Below are 19,016 nucleotides of genomic sequence, written 5' to 3'. Positions count from 1 at the left end.
GATGAACAGAAGTTCCAGGAAAACTAAACCGCATTTGAATTCTAGGAAACTTTTCTGGAGGATATGAACATATAAATAGCCTTATTGTTAGTTTGCATGTTTCATGCCACCTTGGGGTTTGTCCAACATAACCGTGTTAGATTTACGTAGATTTAGTAACTTTTCATTGCAAAATCTTTGAGTTAAAGTGTGCATTTTATATTTTATGTGCAACACAGAACGATAATAATAGGAATACGCAGACACACCCACCCACATTTCATCAGCAGTTAGTGGAAAGATGCCTGCTTTAATGTTTTTACAACCTCCTTTCTTATTTTTTCTGCTGAAGAAGCCTGTATCTCTTGTAGACACCAACCTTGCATCTCTGGCAGAAATATCCAGCTGCACTCAGTGGAGCAGCCTCCCTCAAGTGTCTACATGGCCGTGGTTGTGTTTGTGTTGTAGGAGCACAGGGGAGCTTTGGGTGAGCACCAACCACAGCCTGCCTGCCAACAGCCTGCTTTTCCAAAGGTGTGGGAGGTGGGAGCAGGCACTTACACGTAGGGCACCGTGGGGGTGAAATCTGGCATTGTTAGCATGGCAATACAGACACAGCCTTTGCAGACAATAAAAAGTTAGTGGTTGAAAAACACCAGGCAGTTCTGGAGGAGGAGATGGAATTTCCACTAGGTAATCCAGTTGATGAAATCAGATTTTATGATTTTCACCTGATTCAGGGCTTTAGGCTTTAAGAGAGAACAGCCAAATCCTTTCAAATTCCCTAAGTGTTTCCCATTTTTCGTTTCAGGATGCTCACCAGAACCCCAAGTGTTGTTGCCCAAGTGTTCCTTCTTCTAAGCATAGTTCTTGTTATTGCTATTGCAGTGATTCAGATAAATCAGCAACAGATCCTCTCCCCAGGGCTTAAGGTAAGTCATAGGGTACCTCAGGAAGGAGAACAATGTTTTGAACTTTGATATTTAATAATATGCCTCTCTAAACTAATTTTTATGGGGTGATTCAAATAAGCTTACAGCCATAAATAATGTTTAATCATATCATCGTGGGAAAACTGAAGCTGAAAGAGAAGGAGAATTAGTCAAGAGTCAGTGGCAAAGCAGGAGAAGTATTTCTTGATTCCCTCTCTGTGGTGGCTATTGCACAATGTCTTCTTCAGGACTGAAAGGCCAAATGGGGAGAGTATGTAATTCCCTTTTTTTTTTTTTTCAGTTTTGCCAGAGATTGAAAGTAAGTTAAAAATAATTTTGATGTGGGAAATACCTAGAGTTTAAATTCTGCCCCCAAGCACAGCTGGGAAGTTTATGCTGACATCTTTGCAAATTGTGTTTTGCAAATTGTGCATCCTGTGTATCAAAAGCATTTGGGCTCTAAGTATGCACTTGATCCTTTACCACATGTTGGGACTTGCTGGCTATTAACAGAAGCAAACTAACTTCATTAAGGGGGGCAGAGCAAACTACAAAAGACAAACTGAAATACTCTGAAGATCAAGCTTTGCCTTCTGCTGTGGAATGTGTGTCCAGGTTCTTCAATGAGAGGTGTACACAGCTGAGGAAAAGCTGTAGAAAACGCCCTTCTAAGAAGCTGTGCAGCCTGCCATGTGGAGTTCTGTTTTTTTCCCCATGATCCTCTTGTCAGATTTTTCTTCTCAGTCCCTTCTACCTTTCTATCTGCATGGGTATTTAACTGGATAGTTCACATACTGATAACAATAGGCTAATGCCTCATTGCACTTCATGGGATTACAAACACCTTTAGTTTTGTCTGAATCATTTGGTGGCGTGGGAGTCAGACAATGGGGTAAATCTGTAATTCTGATACCCATTTGATGTGTTTGTGTGGTGTAGCAGGGGGTGTGTGCTGGGATAGTGCATGGGACCACAGAGCCTCAAGAATGTGCTCTGTTGAGCCCCAGACGGGTGCTTGCAGCAGCCTCACATCCCACCAATTTTCATGCAAGGCAAGACTGGACTGACACGTATCCCAGCTGAAGCCAGGACAAGGCTGAAGCCACTATCTAAAAGACAGCCTACACACCTCTTGTGTTTGTCATGGATTCAGTTTCACGGTCAGAATGATTAAACTGTTTACCTTACTCTTTGAGGAAGCATTGGAACCTGCTGGACCATCTGGAGCTGGTTTAAGTGGAGAGGTTTGCTTACTGAATCACAGCAGCTTCACAGCTGGTTCTGTAGGAAGGTTGGTGTTTCTTCTACTGGGTGTGCCTTGGCTTTGGATTTGAGTTTGGGCTGTGAGCCTGCTAATGCAGGTGATATGGAGGACCCTGAGTTTGATTCCTGAGACACTGAGTCGTCCTCAGTGAGTAATTTACATTCACAAGAAATTCACAGGTAGAAGGAGAACCTTGGTATGCCAGTGAAACCCTCCAGTACTTGGGTGATATGATGGAGCCTGGAAATGACAGTGTCCTGAACTTAATGGTTGATTAAAATTAATTATGGTAACAACATGATGAAAGCAGATTTATTTTTTGTAAATTGCCTTGTTCTTCTGTTACTACTGTTTGTGTTACCTGTGGCATAAAAGCTCTTTCCCAAGATGTATGTCAAGAGCATCCATTGTGGCACAAAGATAAATACATTACATGCTACGCCACTGCTGTTTTAAGCTGTTGTTGCAAAATTGAATATTTTGGATCCTTGATGGTTGGATTATCTGAAAACTAAGCCAGTGATTAGTGAAGGAAGGGCCTGCCCATTGCATGAGGCAGGGGCACTGAAAAATCTCATGACTCACTGATACACACCATGAAGTGAGAAGAGTGATGAAGAAAACACAAATGTCCTCAGTGGAGAAGTCTGTAATTGTAAACAATGATAGCATAATAAGCCTTTGTACCAGCTCCAAAAAATAAATCTGTTTGTCTATTGCTGTTTTGTGAGCCCTAGAGAAAAAAAAAAAAAAAAAAAACCAACAACAAAAAAACCCCACTTTATTATTTCTTTAATTTGCCCCTCGAGGTGCTGCAGTTTTCAATACCTAAATTTTTCCTGTCTCTTTTGGCTCTTAGGAAGTTTGGCATGGTTTGTGGATGTTGTACTTGATTAAAAGTTGTTCAAGCCTGTGGAGCTGAACTGAAGCACGCATCTAGCACAAATCCACTTTTGTGACCTCTATCTCCCCTGTAACTGGTTTAGCTTGCTAGCTTCTCCTGGCAGTTTCCGAAGTGATTGGAAGGGAAACAGTACAAGCAAGGCTTTAACTGTGCCTGCTTTAATGGTTTGTGCATCTCTACTTCCTCCTATTGGGATGATACTTAGGCTGAAAAGGTGATTGATCCTGGGGCTTGTGCTTGCTCATCTGTTGGGATTACTACTCTTCAGGATGTACCTACAAAGCCATATTCCCATAATAAGCTGTTTCGTTCAAGTCACTTTGTTTCTCCCCTTTCTTCTAGACAAAAAAAACAGAACTCTGAAACTTTTCTGAGTCAATGTTGTCTCCCTGTCTTGTCTGACTAATCTAGTCCCATTAAGTAGATGGTGCAGTTCTTGGGTATTAGGGAATCACCAGGCCTTTGAGATGATGGAAATACTCAGCAAGACAGTTGAAGTAGAAAGGAAAGAAGGGAGAAAAAAGCATTTCTGTTCTTTAATAGCTGCTACCGTGGGATAAGGGTTTTCGAAAATGAGCATCTCTTTTAGGAAGGAAGAGCATCTCTTTTAAGGGAGAGGGAAAGAAAAAAAAAAAGCCAGTCACACTTTGATTCAGATAAATGTACTGCTATTTTTTGGGATGGAAATCTCTTACTCCCAGAAGGGAGTTGGGAGATGCAGGAGAAGGAGGAAGTAGCTCAAAAAGTCCACAGTTAACTGAGGTAAAAATGTTTCCATTATCTTCCAGCTCTCCTTGGGCATGATAGTTAGCTCTAAAACTAGCTAAGTTAGAAGCTTATGTTTGCCACTTTAAGCTGACAGAGACTAGATTTAATTAGTAGTCCTTGAGCAGATTGACCATTACTGTGTTATGTACCTCCAGAGTGCTCATCTCTTCCAAGGAGAGGAAATAGACTCAAATTATCTTTGCTAAAGTAGTTACTGAAACTGAACCTGATGATGTAGTGGTTTGATAATATCTGTGGAGCCTCTTAACAGTTTAGTGGATCAGGGTAAATATTGTCTACATAAATATAAATGAAATTTTCATTATCTTAACAGTCCTCTATGAAACAGGCTAGACTTGTACTGGCCAGATGTTTTTAGGATTCCATTAGAAGCTGGGAATAATCATGTGTGGAAGCTGAATGGTTTTGCCACCTGAAGCAGTGATCCTTCCCAGTTGGTCCTTCCCATGTTGGTCCTCCAGGGAGGCAGTGGGATGAAATTTCCCAGGATACTACAGGGGCTCTCACTTCTTTGCAGACAGATGGAGGCTCTCATTTCTTAGTATTGTCAGGCTCCTGGGCATCTGTCTGTTTCAAAAGAAAAAAGCTGACAGAAAAGTGAACTCTATACTGTGTGACTCCTACCAATTAGGTGATTTTGGAAGAGCTAAACATACTTTCAAGGATCATAAAGAGGATACCAAAATTGCATTTTGCTTCCCTTTATGAGATTGTCTTCCCAGTTACTACAGTTTTCTCCTGCCATAAAATATGTGGAAGGGAGAAAGACTGGTCTGGTGAGCCTTGGGTTAGGATGGAGAAACCTGTGCTATAATGCCAGAGTCCAAGGGACCTGAAGCAAGTAATTTAAATATCTCTCATTTATTTTATAAATAATCATGGGGTAATATTGATTCTCTTTCCCTCTTTGTTGTCTTGTACTCTGGCACAGCCTGTTCTCAGAGGCAAACTCTCAGGCGGACTAAACCACACAAAGGGAGAGGTTTATGGGGCAATTAGGAAAGAACCAGACTTGTTACATCATTCTTACTGTCGACTGTTAGGTACTTTACCTCTTTGCTTATGGCTTCATGGATCCCTTGTGCATCCTTGAATCTAAAGCCTGTGCTTAGCTATCAAATCCTTCAGTGTTCAGGGAATGGACTGGGATAAAGGGAAATGAACTTGCTCCAAAATCAGGTCCTAACACAGTGTTATCTATTTGTCAGTGTGGGTTTTGAACCTGATGCTGAAAGGAGATGAGCATTCTCCATCCCCACTGAATTAATTATTGAAGATATGTAGGATGTTCCTTGGTTTGCAGCCAGATTCATTCTGTGCTTGGCTTTTGGATTCATGCCTAAGAGCCTAACACTCGAATTAATCTCTCTTGTAAATAATACACTGTGCATGCATTTTCTGAATGTCTGGAGGTGCAGTAAAGTGCAGCTGCATATGGGCATTTAAGCTGTCATTGTTTGTTTCTTCATCTAATGCATTCTTTCTTAATCCTCAGTATGGAATAGTCCTTGATGCTGGATCCTCTAGGACTACAGTCTATGTCTACGAGTGGCCAGCAGAAAAAGAAAACAACACGGGAGTAGTGAGCCAAACCTTCAAGTGCAATGTGAAAGGTGAGCTCAAAGGAAAGTTCCTGACTTGTTTTAAGCCTTGCTTGTACCATTTCCCTTCCCTTCCCTTCCCTTCCCTTCCCTTCCCTTCCCTTCCCTTCCCTTCCCTTCCCTTCCCTTCCCTTCCCTTCCCTTCCCTTCCCTTCCCTTCCCTTCCCTTCCCTTCCCTTCCCTTCCCTTCCCTTCCCTTCCCTTCCCTTCCCTTCCCTTCCCTTCCCTTCCCTTCCCTTCCCTCTGTTCCCTTTGCAGTGCTGTGGAGGCAAGGCTGTCAAGACTATATCTGTATCTGTCAGCATTAGCTCTTTTCCTACTGATACAGTAAGGCGTCCTAATAATTGCACCAGAGAAAGGAAATTGTAGCAAAATTTGATTTACTCCATGGCAGTGCATGATTGGTGCAGACAGAATTCAATCTAAAGAGAGCCAGGACCTGTAAATGTTTAGTCCTTGTATTTCTTTCAGAATAAAAGTATTCTATATATTTTAAAATAGCTTGGAATAAAAAGAGTTTTTGAAGAATGGGAATCTAGCTCTCATTAGATGTTAATTAAGCTTCTCCACACTACAGAACTAGGAAGTAGCTAATAAAATTATTGGGTAAAATAGCTAAATTGGCAGAACTGTTTCTGACAGGGTGTCATAATTTCATCAAATGTGGAGGTGTGGCCTCTGTCTCAGGAAGACCTGTGTCTATGAGCAGCTAGAAGATGTCCCACAGGTACCACTGGCGACCTGCCCTGTCTTTTGTCTGAGGATTTGAATTAATTCCTCACAGAGAGACAGACTAGGCTGACTTCTGATCACACTCCAGCATGGTTAGCTGGTTGTGGATTCCTTCATAGAAACTCTTAGTCAACTTCAGTGACATCTGATTCAGCTTTCAAAGTTATGAAAATGCCACGCATTTTGTGAAGACAGATGTCCAGGTAGGGGAGAGAAATCAGGTTTTTCATTCTCTGATAATAACTGTGGTGTTCAAAGAGAATATTTTCCTTCTCTCTCAGTCATGATCTTGCAAAGTCTTGCTTCTCTCTTTGTGTCTGGAAATAGATGCTGGAGATATAACCACAGAGGCCCATGAGTAACAGGGAATAGAAAGCAATGGTTTCTTAACAGCACCTGCATTTCTGTCTTCAGTGTTAAACATATGTGTGGAAATTCTTAGCAATTCTAGAGCAAGGAAAGGAAAGCAAGTGTAACGTGAACAGAAGTATTGCATTGTCATGTCTCTAATGATGAAATGTCCTTACAGACTGCTGTAATGGTGGCCAGCCAACCTGTACCCCAAGTGAGGGGTACACTCTGCTAACTCAGGTCTTGACTCATTAGGAATGTTTGCCTTTAGCAATTCTGGTGAAAGAAACATGCACAAAGAAACTGCATTATTCTTTGTCTCGGAAAAAACCCAACAGTGCTTTGTGAACCTGATTGAATTGGTCTAGATTTTACCTCCACGGAATACAAATAAATTACAAAACAGAGGAGTCCAAATTGCTGTGAACTGTCTAGGTTCACGTCCTTAGCCATGGTCAGACAAGTACTCCTCATCCCTAAGTGTACCAAATCACCAGGTTATACTCTTCTAGTCTTAGATAACTCTGCATTGCAGGAGACAGAGGGCTGGTTCATGGGAGATGTCCTCAGCTAAGCTGTGGGTGATGGTGGTAAACACATCTGTCAGTGTTTCTTTAGTGACCGTGTAACCATAGTCTTAAGCATTTAAGTTGGGGGATGGTTCTGGGCCATAATGAGGGGCGGATTTTCATGTCTATTGAACTCGAAGGCCAAATGATCAACTACTCTGTGAATTCTGTGGTGGTTTTATGATTTCATTTCCACCTTTATTAAGTACATCTGCCCTTGTGTGTAGGAACCAGCCTCAGATCCAGATCCTTTCTTTACAGTGCAGTTAATGAGTCCTGGTGAGGCTCTAGGCATTGTAAAACAGGCAGTTGTCCAGAAAAAAATGGTCATTGCCTTGTGGCCTGCTCTGTCTGAAAACTGGAAAATGGGAAATTGCAGCCACCAAAGGAGTGTGAGGCAATGGCAGCTGCAGAGGATGGTGTTGCTCTGTTTTCTTCTGGTGGCAGCTTTCCTTCCAGCTTCAGGCAGTTTGTGCTAGACTTAAGACTTTCAGAAAGTCTTATTTCAAAACCAGGGCTGTGAACATCTAATGATGACATGGTAATGTTTATGTTTAAATTCACACAGTCAGAAAATAAGTTTTGGAGTGTGGAATCTGTAAAGGCTTATGTATTTTTTCTGTTTCTATCAGTGTAATGCGACTGAACATAAATATTTTTTCATTTCAACTCAGTAAGAGCCACCTTTTGTTTAGCTTGGGACCAGGTTGTGCAAGACATGGCTGTTACAGAAGTAGATGAAGTACCGGCAGTTGTTCTCTGTGAGGCAGTGGCTGCATGGCAGGGCCTGGATTGCTCCCTGTGCGACTTCCTCAGCTAGGGAATTGTAGTAAGGAATGTTTTATTTACACACAAGCTGAGTCTGAATAAGTTGAGATCCTGATGGTCCTTGGAGTGTTGAGCAAGGCAGCGTGGTGTAACTCTCATTCCTGCTCTTTGAAGGCTCTGGAAATTCAGAAAGCTGTTTACTAGTTCGTGCACCAGAGCAGACTTCTACTCTATGAATTCAAGAGCCATTTATTTCTGTGCATCTTGAAATGCACAGGCACCACATTGTTTATCCCATAAGCACTCCTAGTTTTCAGCCATCCCACCCTTGTTTGCAGCTCTGGTGGTGGGGGGAAGGGGGAAATGTCTTTCTCTTAACACCTGTTTGCTAATTGGGCTAATTTGTAGTTGGCAAAGCAGAATGAAATCTATCTCCTTGTTCTCTTTTAGGCCCTGGTATATCCAGCTATGAGAGTAGCCCTGAAGCTCTTGCCAAGCCTCTTGATGACTGTCTGAATAAAGTAAAGGAGAGAATACCAGTTCATCTGCATAAAAACACTTCTGTTTATCTGGGGGCTACAGCTGGCATGAGACTGCTGAGGTACGGCAGAAACTTGAACTACTCTGTATGCATACTAGCATAGCAGTCTGTGAAAACAGAATGTTTTCAGGAAAAATGTAAAAATGTACTGGATGCATTTTTACCCACTGGAAATTGGCCATCTCAAAAGAAAATGGAGCCCAGCCAATTTAATTTAATTAACTTTTTTGATAGTGAAAGTGTGTCTGCATAAAACCTCTCCATTATGCTGTATTGAAAAGAAATTTGCTTTATTTAGGAGAAGGCAAGGGTTTGATTTTCTCTTTCACATCTGTCACAAAATACAGTGTTATGTAAACAGATAATGTTTGTGCACATCCATGGGCAGCAAAGGCAGACTGAAGCTAGACACTGCATTCTGAGAGTGGGTGTGAGCTGATTCTGATGTGGCTTTTGGGGTCTATCTGTGGCTTTAGCTCTGACACAAACTAGCTTCATTGTATTTGTTCTGTGGCTAAACAGAGCTGGAAGAGAGATTCCAGGACTGTTTTAACCAGAAGCTGGCATATAAATGCTCAGTTCGTTAAGAATAAAGGTGTATATAAGGGGAAGAAAACCCACCCATGAACTTGCATGATAAAGAGTGAGGTTGGTACACACTGAGGGAGTTGCTTGCTGAAACAGTGCTGGATACTGGCTGTTCCCTATCATAAGCTTCCCCTTTAGGGAAACAATGTCTATTTCATTTATTAGGTGATTGTAGAAGTTTTCTTGAATTGCTAGTCAGTGAACAATAAACATGAAATTGCCTTTCCAGATGCTCAGTGTCTCATGTTTTGTGAATTGCTTAGGTTGCAAAATGAATCGGCAGCCAATGAAGTCCTTGCAAGCGTTCAAAACTACTTCAGAGCCCAACCTTTTGAATTTAGGGGTGCGCAGATCATAACTGGGCCAGAGGAAGGGGTGTATGGATGGATAACAGCCAACTATTTAATGGGCAATTTCTTAGAGGTGTGTGGAAAAAACTGCATGATTTTCTTTTCACTGTTTCTCTCTTATAAATGAGACGTTTGAGGGGACATGCCTGTTGAAGTGTCATAGTTGCATTCTGTTTTCCCCTGAAGTCTCTAACACGGTCTTTTTGTGGCAGTAATAGGGCAAGCATAAATCAAAGAGTATGTTGTTATGGGAATGGGATATGGCAAAGGTAAAATTGTGTTGATTCACAAAAAAGAGCTCTTCTCTAAATGACATTGGGTGCGCCTTACCTAAAACCAAAAAGTTAGATCACTCTTAAAAGAATTGATATGTTAAGTGTCACAGGTGTTGATTGTCTTGAGAGTGGTGCCAAGATCTTTTCTTCTGCTTATTTGCTGTCCCTGTCGCCCTACTGGTGAAGGACCTGCTGGCTTAGGGGTCTCCAAATTGTTTGGCACTGTTGGCTCACTTGTCTTAAGCAGACAAGACTGTTTGAAGCACTGAAGGTGGTCAGATATGCCTCAGCTGAGGCAGAAATCATTCATACACAGCTCATTCCAAGACTGCTGAAAAGCTGCAGGCTACGAGCAGTAGGCTGCAACACCAACTGTCTTGTGCAGACCAAGTGATACCAATATAAACATACCCATGCTGTTCTCAGACTTGGAACAGGGTCAGGCAGGAGCCTCATAGCAGAGAGAGAGCCAGATGAGTTGGAAGATCCCTTTTTAGGTACAGGTATTCAGTGTGATTTCATTCAGAGTAAAAGCTGAACCAAGATGATCTGCAATCACTCATCTGCATTCGTGGCAGGATTGTGCTGCCCTCAGCATCAACAGCACTGCTGCCAGATTGTCTTACTAGGCTGGAATGAATTTCACTCAGTACTGCTGAGTATTGCTAGCTGTCCTGGCTGAGTGGTTTCTACCAGATCATGGCCATTAAATAAGAAGGAATTACTTGTTGGCACTGTGAGTGATAGCTCTTGGAGAATGTGTTGTTGACTTGCAACGTTAAGAAAACAAGTATTGGAATCACCCACTCTGCCGGAGTTTTTCTCGTTGTGTGCCTTTTGTGCAACAAAAATGGCATCATGAACTTCAAGGGGGTGTCAGTCTTCTACCACATGAATTTTAATAATCCAGATATCAAATTCCATGTGGCAAATTCATAAAAATGGACTGCAAGAGGCTGTGAAACCAGTTTAGTCTAGAGAGTTCTGTGAAGAAATACATGTGGAATATCACTAGTAGAAGAGAGAAATTCTCACCTTTCTTTGTGACAACAGGCTAAGAGTCAAATTCTGTGAGGGATTGTTTATGGGAATTTTTCACTATAGAATTTTATTGTGAGTGTATTTGCTAGCCCATAAACCCCATTGTTTCCCTTCTTGTGTATATATTCATCTCATCATGCTCATTGGGTAAATATTGACATAGATAATCATAGAAAACCTATATTTGGCACTGTGACTATGTAAACCAAATACAGAATTGGAGGAATATTTTGGTTAATAGGGAAAAAGGCCATCTGAATGGATCAGACTGCAGTTTCAGTGGAGGAAATGTGCAGATTAAGGGTCCTTGTTTTTTGACTTTGATGGAGCTTTCATCTGACTTTTTTTGCATTTTTCACTCTCTTTTCACTCCCTTTTCACTCTCTGTCTCTGTGATCTCTTAGTATTCTAGTCCTTTAATATTTCTCCTTGCCTTGAAACAAGCAAATCTTGATATTATTTCTATCCAGATTTGTTCAAGTTTTCATGGGTATGTGAACTTCAATTCCCTGCATTCTAGGAGAGACATTGCTATGGCTAGTCTTATTCTTTGATCATTGTGCTGTCCTATTGAGTTGAATATTATGCTGCATTTGTTTTCCCATCTTTCAAGATCATTTCATTCTATGAAAGTACATCACTCTAATGTAAAAACATCTGCATGTTTTCCTCATAGTTAGTTGGTTTTTTTTAAAGACTGCAAGGTAAAGGGAGGGGGAGTAAGTTTCCAGAAGTAAAGAGTAGAAAAGCTTGAGGGGAGAACAAGCAGATGATATTTCTAATTTGCCTTGTTTTTAATTTTACATGTAGAGAAACCTTTGGAGGACATGGGTCCATCCTTACAGAAAAGAGACTATGGGTGCACTGGACCTTGGAGGAGCTTCCACTCAAATTTCATTTATCCCTGAGGACCCTGAGGAGCACTTCAATAGCACCTTGCAAGTGAAGTTGTATGGTTACAACTACAATGTCTACACTCACAGCTACCAGTGCTATGGGAGAGATGAAGCTGAGAAAAGGTTTTTAGCATTGCTGCTCCAGGTCTGTTTAAGACCCTTTGCTATGTTGCTCTTGCAAGTGTTCAGTAACTGTGTGAGCAGAGTCTTAGGCTCCTTTTCTCTTCCCTTTCCTGGTGTCTGGGGACCCCAGTAAGAGCTCAGTTGTGCTTTGTTGTGGCCAAACACACTTAGGTTTCATACAAAGAACTTCATATTTGTTAAAAATTAGTGAGAGTTCTGTGCCATTTGACAAAAAGGCCTTATAAATATTTTGCTGGTTTTGCCAATGAATTCTGGAGAAAGGAGTTTCTATGAATTATAGTGATCAGCAGTGTTGTGCTGACCAGTCATGTCAGTGAACAAAAATACATGCATCTGCAGTTTAAAAAGATTCCTGTAGTTCATGCCAGATTAGGTCCTTCTTGCTTTTGACTAGTATTTATTGTTTGGGGTTTCTTGTTTGTTTTTGTTTGATTCTTTTTCCCCCCAGAAATCAAACGCCAGTGCCAATGTGGATAATCCCTGTTACCCTCAGAACTATAACACAGCATTAACGATGAAGTACTTCTTTGGCAGCCTTTGTACACAGTCTCTGAGACCAGCAAATTACCACCCAAACCAGCTGGTGAATTTCCATGGAACAGGAGACCCAGGTCTGTGCCAGGAGATGGTTTCTTTATTGTTTAACTTCACTGCTTGCAGAGACAGAGAGGACTGTCCTTTTAATGGAATCCATCAGCCAAAAGCTACAGGGAATTTTGTGGTAGGTTTGCAAACACGGTGTATTTCTTTTTGAGCTTGCTCGCTTTTGATTTCTGTAGTTCTGAAAGTAACCCGTAATCCACTCCTTTTCTATAGGCTTTCTCTGGATTCTACTATACAATGAATGCTTTGAATTTATCTGGACACTTTTCCCTAGATGACTTCAATTCAAGTATGTGGTTTTTCTGTTCACAGAGCTGGGCACAGGTAAGTGGGTTGGTTGGATTTTGGTACTGTTGGGATTTTTCTTTTCCATTTTAAACCTCTAAAAGAGAGATATAAAAATAATACGGACTGCTATGTGTTCAGAACCTTTCAGTAGGCCTGTATCAACCTAGCATTTGGTTTTCCACTGTACTTCAAACCCTGTAGTATTTCTGTCACGCTTAATACTTGGAATAGGTTTCAAAATTTCATTTCACAGTTCTAACCATGCTGTAGAGATGACAGGGAAATTTTAGAAACCATTACATCCTCCATCTTCAATGTGCAGTTTTATGTTTTTTTTTCATTGTGTACTACATAAGCTATGTCACTTTTAGAGTCTTTCTTCTTATGAATTCCTCTATCTAGTTGTCTACGCCTTTACTTGGTGTTTCTGAAAAATGTTACTAACTTCTAATTAGAACCCAAATATTCTCTAGTTATGAAACCCCAAAGCATTTGCTTTTTCTATAATTATCATGTTTTTTAGAAAAAACCCTTTTGCTTTCAGCTCCAGTTTATGCTGCCTAAATTTGAAGAAATATATGCTAGATCCTACTGTTTCTCAGCCAATTTCATTTATTACTTGCTTGTACATGGTTACAACTTCAATGCAGAAACTTGGCCACAGATACATTTTCAAAAGGAGGTGAGTAATAGTAATTTTCTTTTACTGTCATTTTAATCCAAAGAGGTTGAGGAGGAGACAGAAGATGCAGCAGCCTGCAAAAACAGAATGGCTGTGAACAGCCTTAATAAATGACTGTCAAATGTCTGGCATAAGACAAAGCCACTTTTCAAACCTCGGGAGCAATCTCAGCCTGTTTTCAGGGGTTGCAGCATTACTTGGAGATGCTACATAGATTCCTTTAAAAAGCTTTAAGCAAAGATCAAACACTTGTGTTTAAAACATTTCCCCAGTATTTTGCTCTAGGCAGTGATCTGCCTAAAACACCTCACCAGTCAAGGTCAGTTTGAGCTAACCCTGCTCAGCCAGAGAGCAGAACTCTGCTTTGCTGTCTCCTGGCAGAGCCTTGGAGGAGCTGGCAAAGCAGTCTGTAGTCAGTGAGTGGTGATGAAGCAACTAGGACAGTTTTCATCCTCACCCAGCTCATCCATCTGTACCATAATCTGGCTCTCTGGAATAAGAATGCATTTTGATGGGCTATTGCCTTTCAGCTGACAGAGAGAGAAGGCTTACAATATCTTTGTAATAGATACATTTATTTTCCTCTCTGCTGCTGCACAAAGCTTTCCTCTAAAACCCTATCCCAGACTGTTTTCCAGTGTCCATATAGCTTGGAAATGCTTCAGCACTTGCATGCAAAACCGAAAAAAAGATTAGGTTGTAGATGTTCATGGTGTATTTTTAAATCCCCTTAGATGCAGAGGATGCTGCCAAGCTGTGAATGAGAAATCAAAAGCAGTATTTTTCTGAACAGCTATATCTATTACTCATGCACTAAGGAATCAAGTAGGATTTTCCTGCCTTGTTCTGGTGGACAATCACTAACAGCTCTGGAGGAGTGTCCAAATTTTAGTTGTCCCACCAGGAAAACCTGGATCTTAAATCTCCACTGAGCAGGGGCGTGGGTGTGGATTTGTCTTGATATTTAAATATATATTGCATTGTCCCCAGCAGATAGGAGCAGCCATAAACAGCAACATTTTCTTGTATTTATAGCCAAGGCTATAAAAATACTGAGCAAAACAAAACCCCAAAAGACGCATTTAAAATTAATACCTTTGTTGCCTAGATTTTTCACTAGGGTAATTATGAACCTCCAAAAGGCAAAGCTACATTGTCTTAATTAGATCTGCTCCTGCAAAAATAGTAAGATCTAATGTTGGCTGATCAGCTAAGCTGTCCCAGAGATAACAGTCTCACTATGACTGGAGGATGGGATTTTTATCTATGCTAGGAGTATTTATTTCCTTTTAATTAGTGAACACAACCAATGAAAAGAACCTTGGCCTAATACTAAGATCTGGGTGAGATCCAGAGCTAAATGATTGGCAAAAATTAGAAGTCTTAAACCTCATGATGAGAGGGAGACAAAGGACACTTTACCTTTTGATCCCATGCTTATTAAGTGCCAGGACAATGACTTAATGAAAAGAGCAGTGGAAAACTGGTAAATTCTGTTGCTCAAACTAGAAGTGGGCTAAGACAGCAAAGCAGGAGGACCATGGAGCAAATATAAACATACTCCCTTTGCTATTGTTTCACCCGTTCTGAAGTAGTTTTTCATTTATGTTTATTTTTTAAATGGAAGAGCCTAGTTTTGGTTCATTTGCAGGCACAAAACCAAACATAGAACAAAAGATGATAAATAGTTCCTGCTTTGGGGACTTTATCCTGGCTTCCTCTTTGTCCATGTTGGTGAGACTCTGTGGGATTTTTTTGTTTGCTTGAACTCAAATGGCATCCTGGGATTTGGCTAAGGTGAGGGGCTAATTTTAGGAATTGGCGTAGTAGTCATGGGGTTTTTATTTGTTTGTTTAAAATGTGTTTCCTGTACAGAAAATTGGATAACTGGCTGTCTGCATATAGACCACACCTCTTTGTACCCATCCAATACCTGTGTCTCACTTCTTTAAGCCCAGTGACCAATTTTATTACCATCCTCTGGAATGACAGAAAAAGGGTATTTTAAAATGGTTCTGTGTCTTCTTTGTATATTCTACTAAAGATTTCTCCTTGCTAAATTAAAGGACAGTTGCCATTAACCAGCAGTTGAGCTTTTGGAGTCTATTTCCTTTGACTGAAAATGCCATGGAAAAGGACTCTTCTGTCTTTATTTCAGGTTGGTAACAGCAGTATAGCCTGGTCACTTGGTTACATGCTAAGCCTCACAAACATGATTCCAGCAGAAGGCAAGCTGATCCAGTTACCTCTGAAGCCTTCTCTGTTTGCTGGGCTCCTCGTCTTCCTCACAGCTATGGCACTGTTGTGTCTCCTCTTCCTCCTCTACCTGTGCATTGTTTCGCATCACCGGAAGAACATCCCTCACGTTGAACACGTGTTTGTTCCAGAATGAATGAACTCTGCTGAAGACAAAACGAAAATTTTATAGTGCTTTTAAGCAGAACTTTAATTTGCCCCCCATTTTTCAAAAATAAAGACAGCAAAAATGACTCCTGGACCAGAAGCATAAATAGGGAAGAGGCACAAAGGAATCTGTGATATGGTGAATTGGAATGCTTTTGAAATATTTTGGTAATTGTTTCTGTAAACCTAATTTGTCCAGTGTGCAGCAGAGAAAACATGGGCAGATATGTCACTTTGCTTTATAACGGATTACTTGCATTTTCCTGCCAGGTATGTATTATTTTTCTTGTTCATTAACTCTGTGCTAACTGGTAAGCTCAACTAGTGATGGATTTGATCACAGTGGCAGTTGTTTAAGATAAAACTAAACAAGCCAGTAGCAGGTGTGGGAGGTGGGAACATGGTAGCTGTCCTTGTATGCAGTGCTGACACTAAAAGCCCTGAAGTAATCTAATTTCTGAAACTGGAACAAGGACTGGATAGTGACAAGAACTGAAAGGAAGGGCTGTGATAGAATTGTTTTTAATGCTGTTCCAAATGGATTGATCCCCATCACAAAAAGGTGTAAATAAACTGTCAACACCTCTCAGGACTTGAGCCTGTCTTAAACAGAGCTCTATCTTTTAGTACCATGGAGAGCCCAAAATGCCTCTGGTCTGGTACATAAGATTTGCTTTGGAGGTGGAACAAAATGCTTTCACACTTTAGTAACTGAACTTAAATTTAAATATCTCATAGTTCCCTCTAGAAAACACTGGAGTTTTCAGTGTCCTTTTCTAACTTCCACAGAAACGCTTTTTGTAGGTTCTCATACTGAAACCCTGACCTGTATACCCCACATAGTGTTGGTCTCAGACAGTGGCAGTCTGTACTGATTTGACATGTATGTATTATTTCAGCTGTCCGGATAGAGTCTCAGATCTGAACATTCCATTAACATGTTAAGCCCTTCTTTCAAGGCCAAGAGAAACAGGAGCCAGTCTCCAGGCCACCAAAACACCTTTTCTCTGTGGTTCAGGAGTGTACTGCTGGAGCTGCAGTCGTGGCTCTAGTGTCTTGGTCAGCCTTTCCACTGTCCTCCAGCAGCACTGGGGTCCACCTGGCAGATGCTTCTGTCAAACATACTGACTCCAGAGCTTTCCCCCTACAAGTGCTGCTGCCTTCAAGCTGGCTTCCTTGAAAGCCTGGGCGTTCTTCACCAAACCTCACACTCCCTTAAATCACAGGACTATCTCAGCTTCATCTATTGCCAGTATTGATTAGGGGATAGATAGGAGAACAGTGGCCAGTATTTTTACCATAAATAATGTTTTTAATTTCAGTCTTTTGTTTCTCTATCACCTTCTTACTTATGTTTGGTTGTGGGGTTGGGGTTTTGTTTTCTTTTGTGTTTTTTCACAGGCTGACAGATGATTTGAAGGGAGCTAAATATCTTTTTAAATAAAAAAAGAAAAAAGTGATTTTTCAAGCGGATCAATAGGGCTTTTTCCCTTCCCTATTGATATACTGCTAAGTCTTGTCAGTCCTGCTGGAGTAGCAATAAGGTGAAAGGTATTATAAGATTATGAAGAGTTCTGTGCCATCAAAGTTATAAAGTATAAAATTTAGTTCAGAGTGCATGGATATTACAGAGGCTGGTGTGAGGTATTTTGTGTGATGGATGTGTAAGCTCAGTTATGGGTGAAAAAAACTCCAGACAATTGGATGAGAGAAAACATTAAAATGTCTTTTTTCATTGCCAAATTTCTGTGGAAAATTGTATTCTGGAATATTGACTTGCCCTACAAAACATTTGCTTTGTGAGTGGCAGGGCCATTCAGATGTGGTTTTACACAAATGGAACACACTTGGAAGTTAGTCTCTGTAGAGCTGGCAGCTAAAGAACAATTACATTTGTTCAAAAACCATTTGGACTTCCTGATGTACTTGGCTAGGCCTAGTATCTGTTCAAAGAATCAAATTCCCCCTGTGAATCACCTGTTTTGCTTTTTAGTGCTTATGTATCTAGTCCTTATGTATCTAGTCTCCCTTAGTGTCACCAGGATACCCACCTGCTCAGTCGTACCTCTCCTGCCAGTTTCAGATGGGAAAGCTGAGGGTGTTTAACTTCCAGCCAAGCAGCTTCAGTGACCACAGCTAACTCCTCCCCCAAGTGTGAGCTGGAACCAGATCAACAGGCCAGATCCCTGTCCTGCTGTCTAGAACAGAAAGGATCTCTGGGAGAGACAGGGAAGATGACAACACTTGGGAATGTGTACAAACCAGAGGTTATTTCTCTTTTTATACTTTTCAGTGCCTGCTCATGAAGATTAATAAAATTGTGAAAAGTTAAGCCAGGTGTACTTTTTATTTTTATTATGTTTTTTCCTTCCTCTACCAGTATTTTCATGCCGGTAGAAAAGCTATTGTTAATAGAGCGGTAAGAGATTTCTGAAATGCTGTTCTAGGGAGTGGAAATTTGCAAACTACAAAACTGATCCAGGTTCTGAAGTGGACAGGACTCATTATCTCTTGAATGCCACATTCTCAGCAAGGAAATCCTGATGGTTAGAAGCAGACCTTCTTATTTTTAAAAAATATATTATTTATGTATCTATATAAGCTGCCTGTTCACTGATAAGGTCGCCTTTCCTGCTGATAAGGCCTGAAAGTTGTGGTAGTTTCACCCAAGCCAGCAGCCAAGCTCCAGGCAGCTGCCCGCTCACTCCCCCACCAACAGGATCAGGGTGAGAATGGATGGGGAAAAGCTGGGAAACTCCTGAGTTAAGATGAAGACAGTTTAATAGGGAAAAGTAAAAACCACACAGTCAAATAAATAAAAACGAATAATTAATTCACTGTTCCCCATGGACAGGCTGCTGTTCAGCCCTCTCCAGGAGAGCAGGGATCCATGATACGTCGTGGTGACTTGGGAACACAAACATCATCACTCCAAATGTCCCCCTGCTTCCGCCTTATCCCACCTTACACACTTACGATGTTATAAGGGCCGGAATATGCCTTAGGTCATTCTGGGTCACCTGTCCCAGCTGGGTCTCCTCTCAGCCTCCCATGCACTCCCAAATTCCTTGCCAGTGTGGCAGTGTGGAAAGCAGAAAAGGCCTTGGCTCTGTGCAAACCCTGCTCAGCAATAACAAACACACTTTTATATATTATCAGCCCTGTGTTCAGCACAAATCCAAAACACAGCCCCACACAAGCCACTGTGAACAAAGTTCAGCCGAAACAGCCGAAAGCGGCACTAAGTATACAACGTGTCACATCCAAGACCATTCTGATTTAAGCCAATTTCCATTGAGATTGGTGTATCCCACAC

General features: G+C 41.1%; 1 protein-coding gene and 1 long non-coding RNA gene across 3 annotated transcripts; one reads left to right on the top strand and one right to left on the bottom strand.

Annotated features, from left to right (window-relative positions):
* The first annotated feature begins 616 nt into the window (after positions 1-616).
* On the top strand, positions 617-16,862 carry ENTPD3 (ectonucleoside triphosphate diphosphohydrolase 3). The gene is made up of 10 exons (XM_066320475.1): positions 617-672; positions 791-911; positions 5,364-5,481; positions 8,340-8,490; positions 9,282-9,441; positions 11,495-11,725; positions 12,173-12,445; positions 12,541-12,651; positions 13,160-13,297; positions 15,456-16,862. The coding sequence occupies exons 2-10, from the start codon at positions 792-794 to the stop codon at positions 15,687-15,689; spliced, it is 1,536 nt and encodes a 511-aa protein (XP_066176572.1). The 5' UTR covers positions 617-672; position 791; the 3' UTR covers positions 15,690-16,862.
* Positions 13,285-18,992, bottom strand: LOC136362171 (uncharacterized). 2 transcript variants are annotated; one of them, XR_010743749.1, is made up of 4 exons: positions 18,952-18,992; positions 17,752-17,914; positions 15,544-15,699; positions 13,285-13,371 (listed from the first exon to the last, which is right to left on the bottom strand). It is a non-coding gene; the product is annotated as an uncharacterized lncRNA (long non-coding RNA). The 2 variants fall into 2 exon arrangements; XR_010743748.1 differs by having other exon boundaries at positions 15,544-15,696.
* Positions 18,993-19,016: the final 24 nt, after the last annotated feature.

This window comes from Sylvia atricapilla, chromosome 1 (assembly GCF_009819655.1).
Source record: "Sylvia atricapilla isolate bSylAtr1 chromosome 1, bSylAtr1.pri, whole genome shotgun sequence".
NCBI classification, from domain to species: domain Eukaryota; kingdom Metazoa; phylum Chordata; class Aves; order Passeriformes; family Sylviidae; genus Sylvia; species Sylvia atricapilla.
Note: the sequence above shows the minus strand (reverse complement) of the source record. Positions and strands in the feature narration are given on the sequence as shown.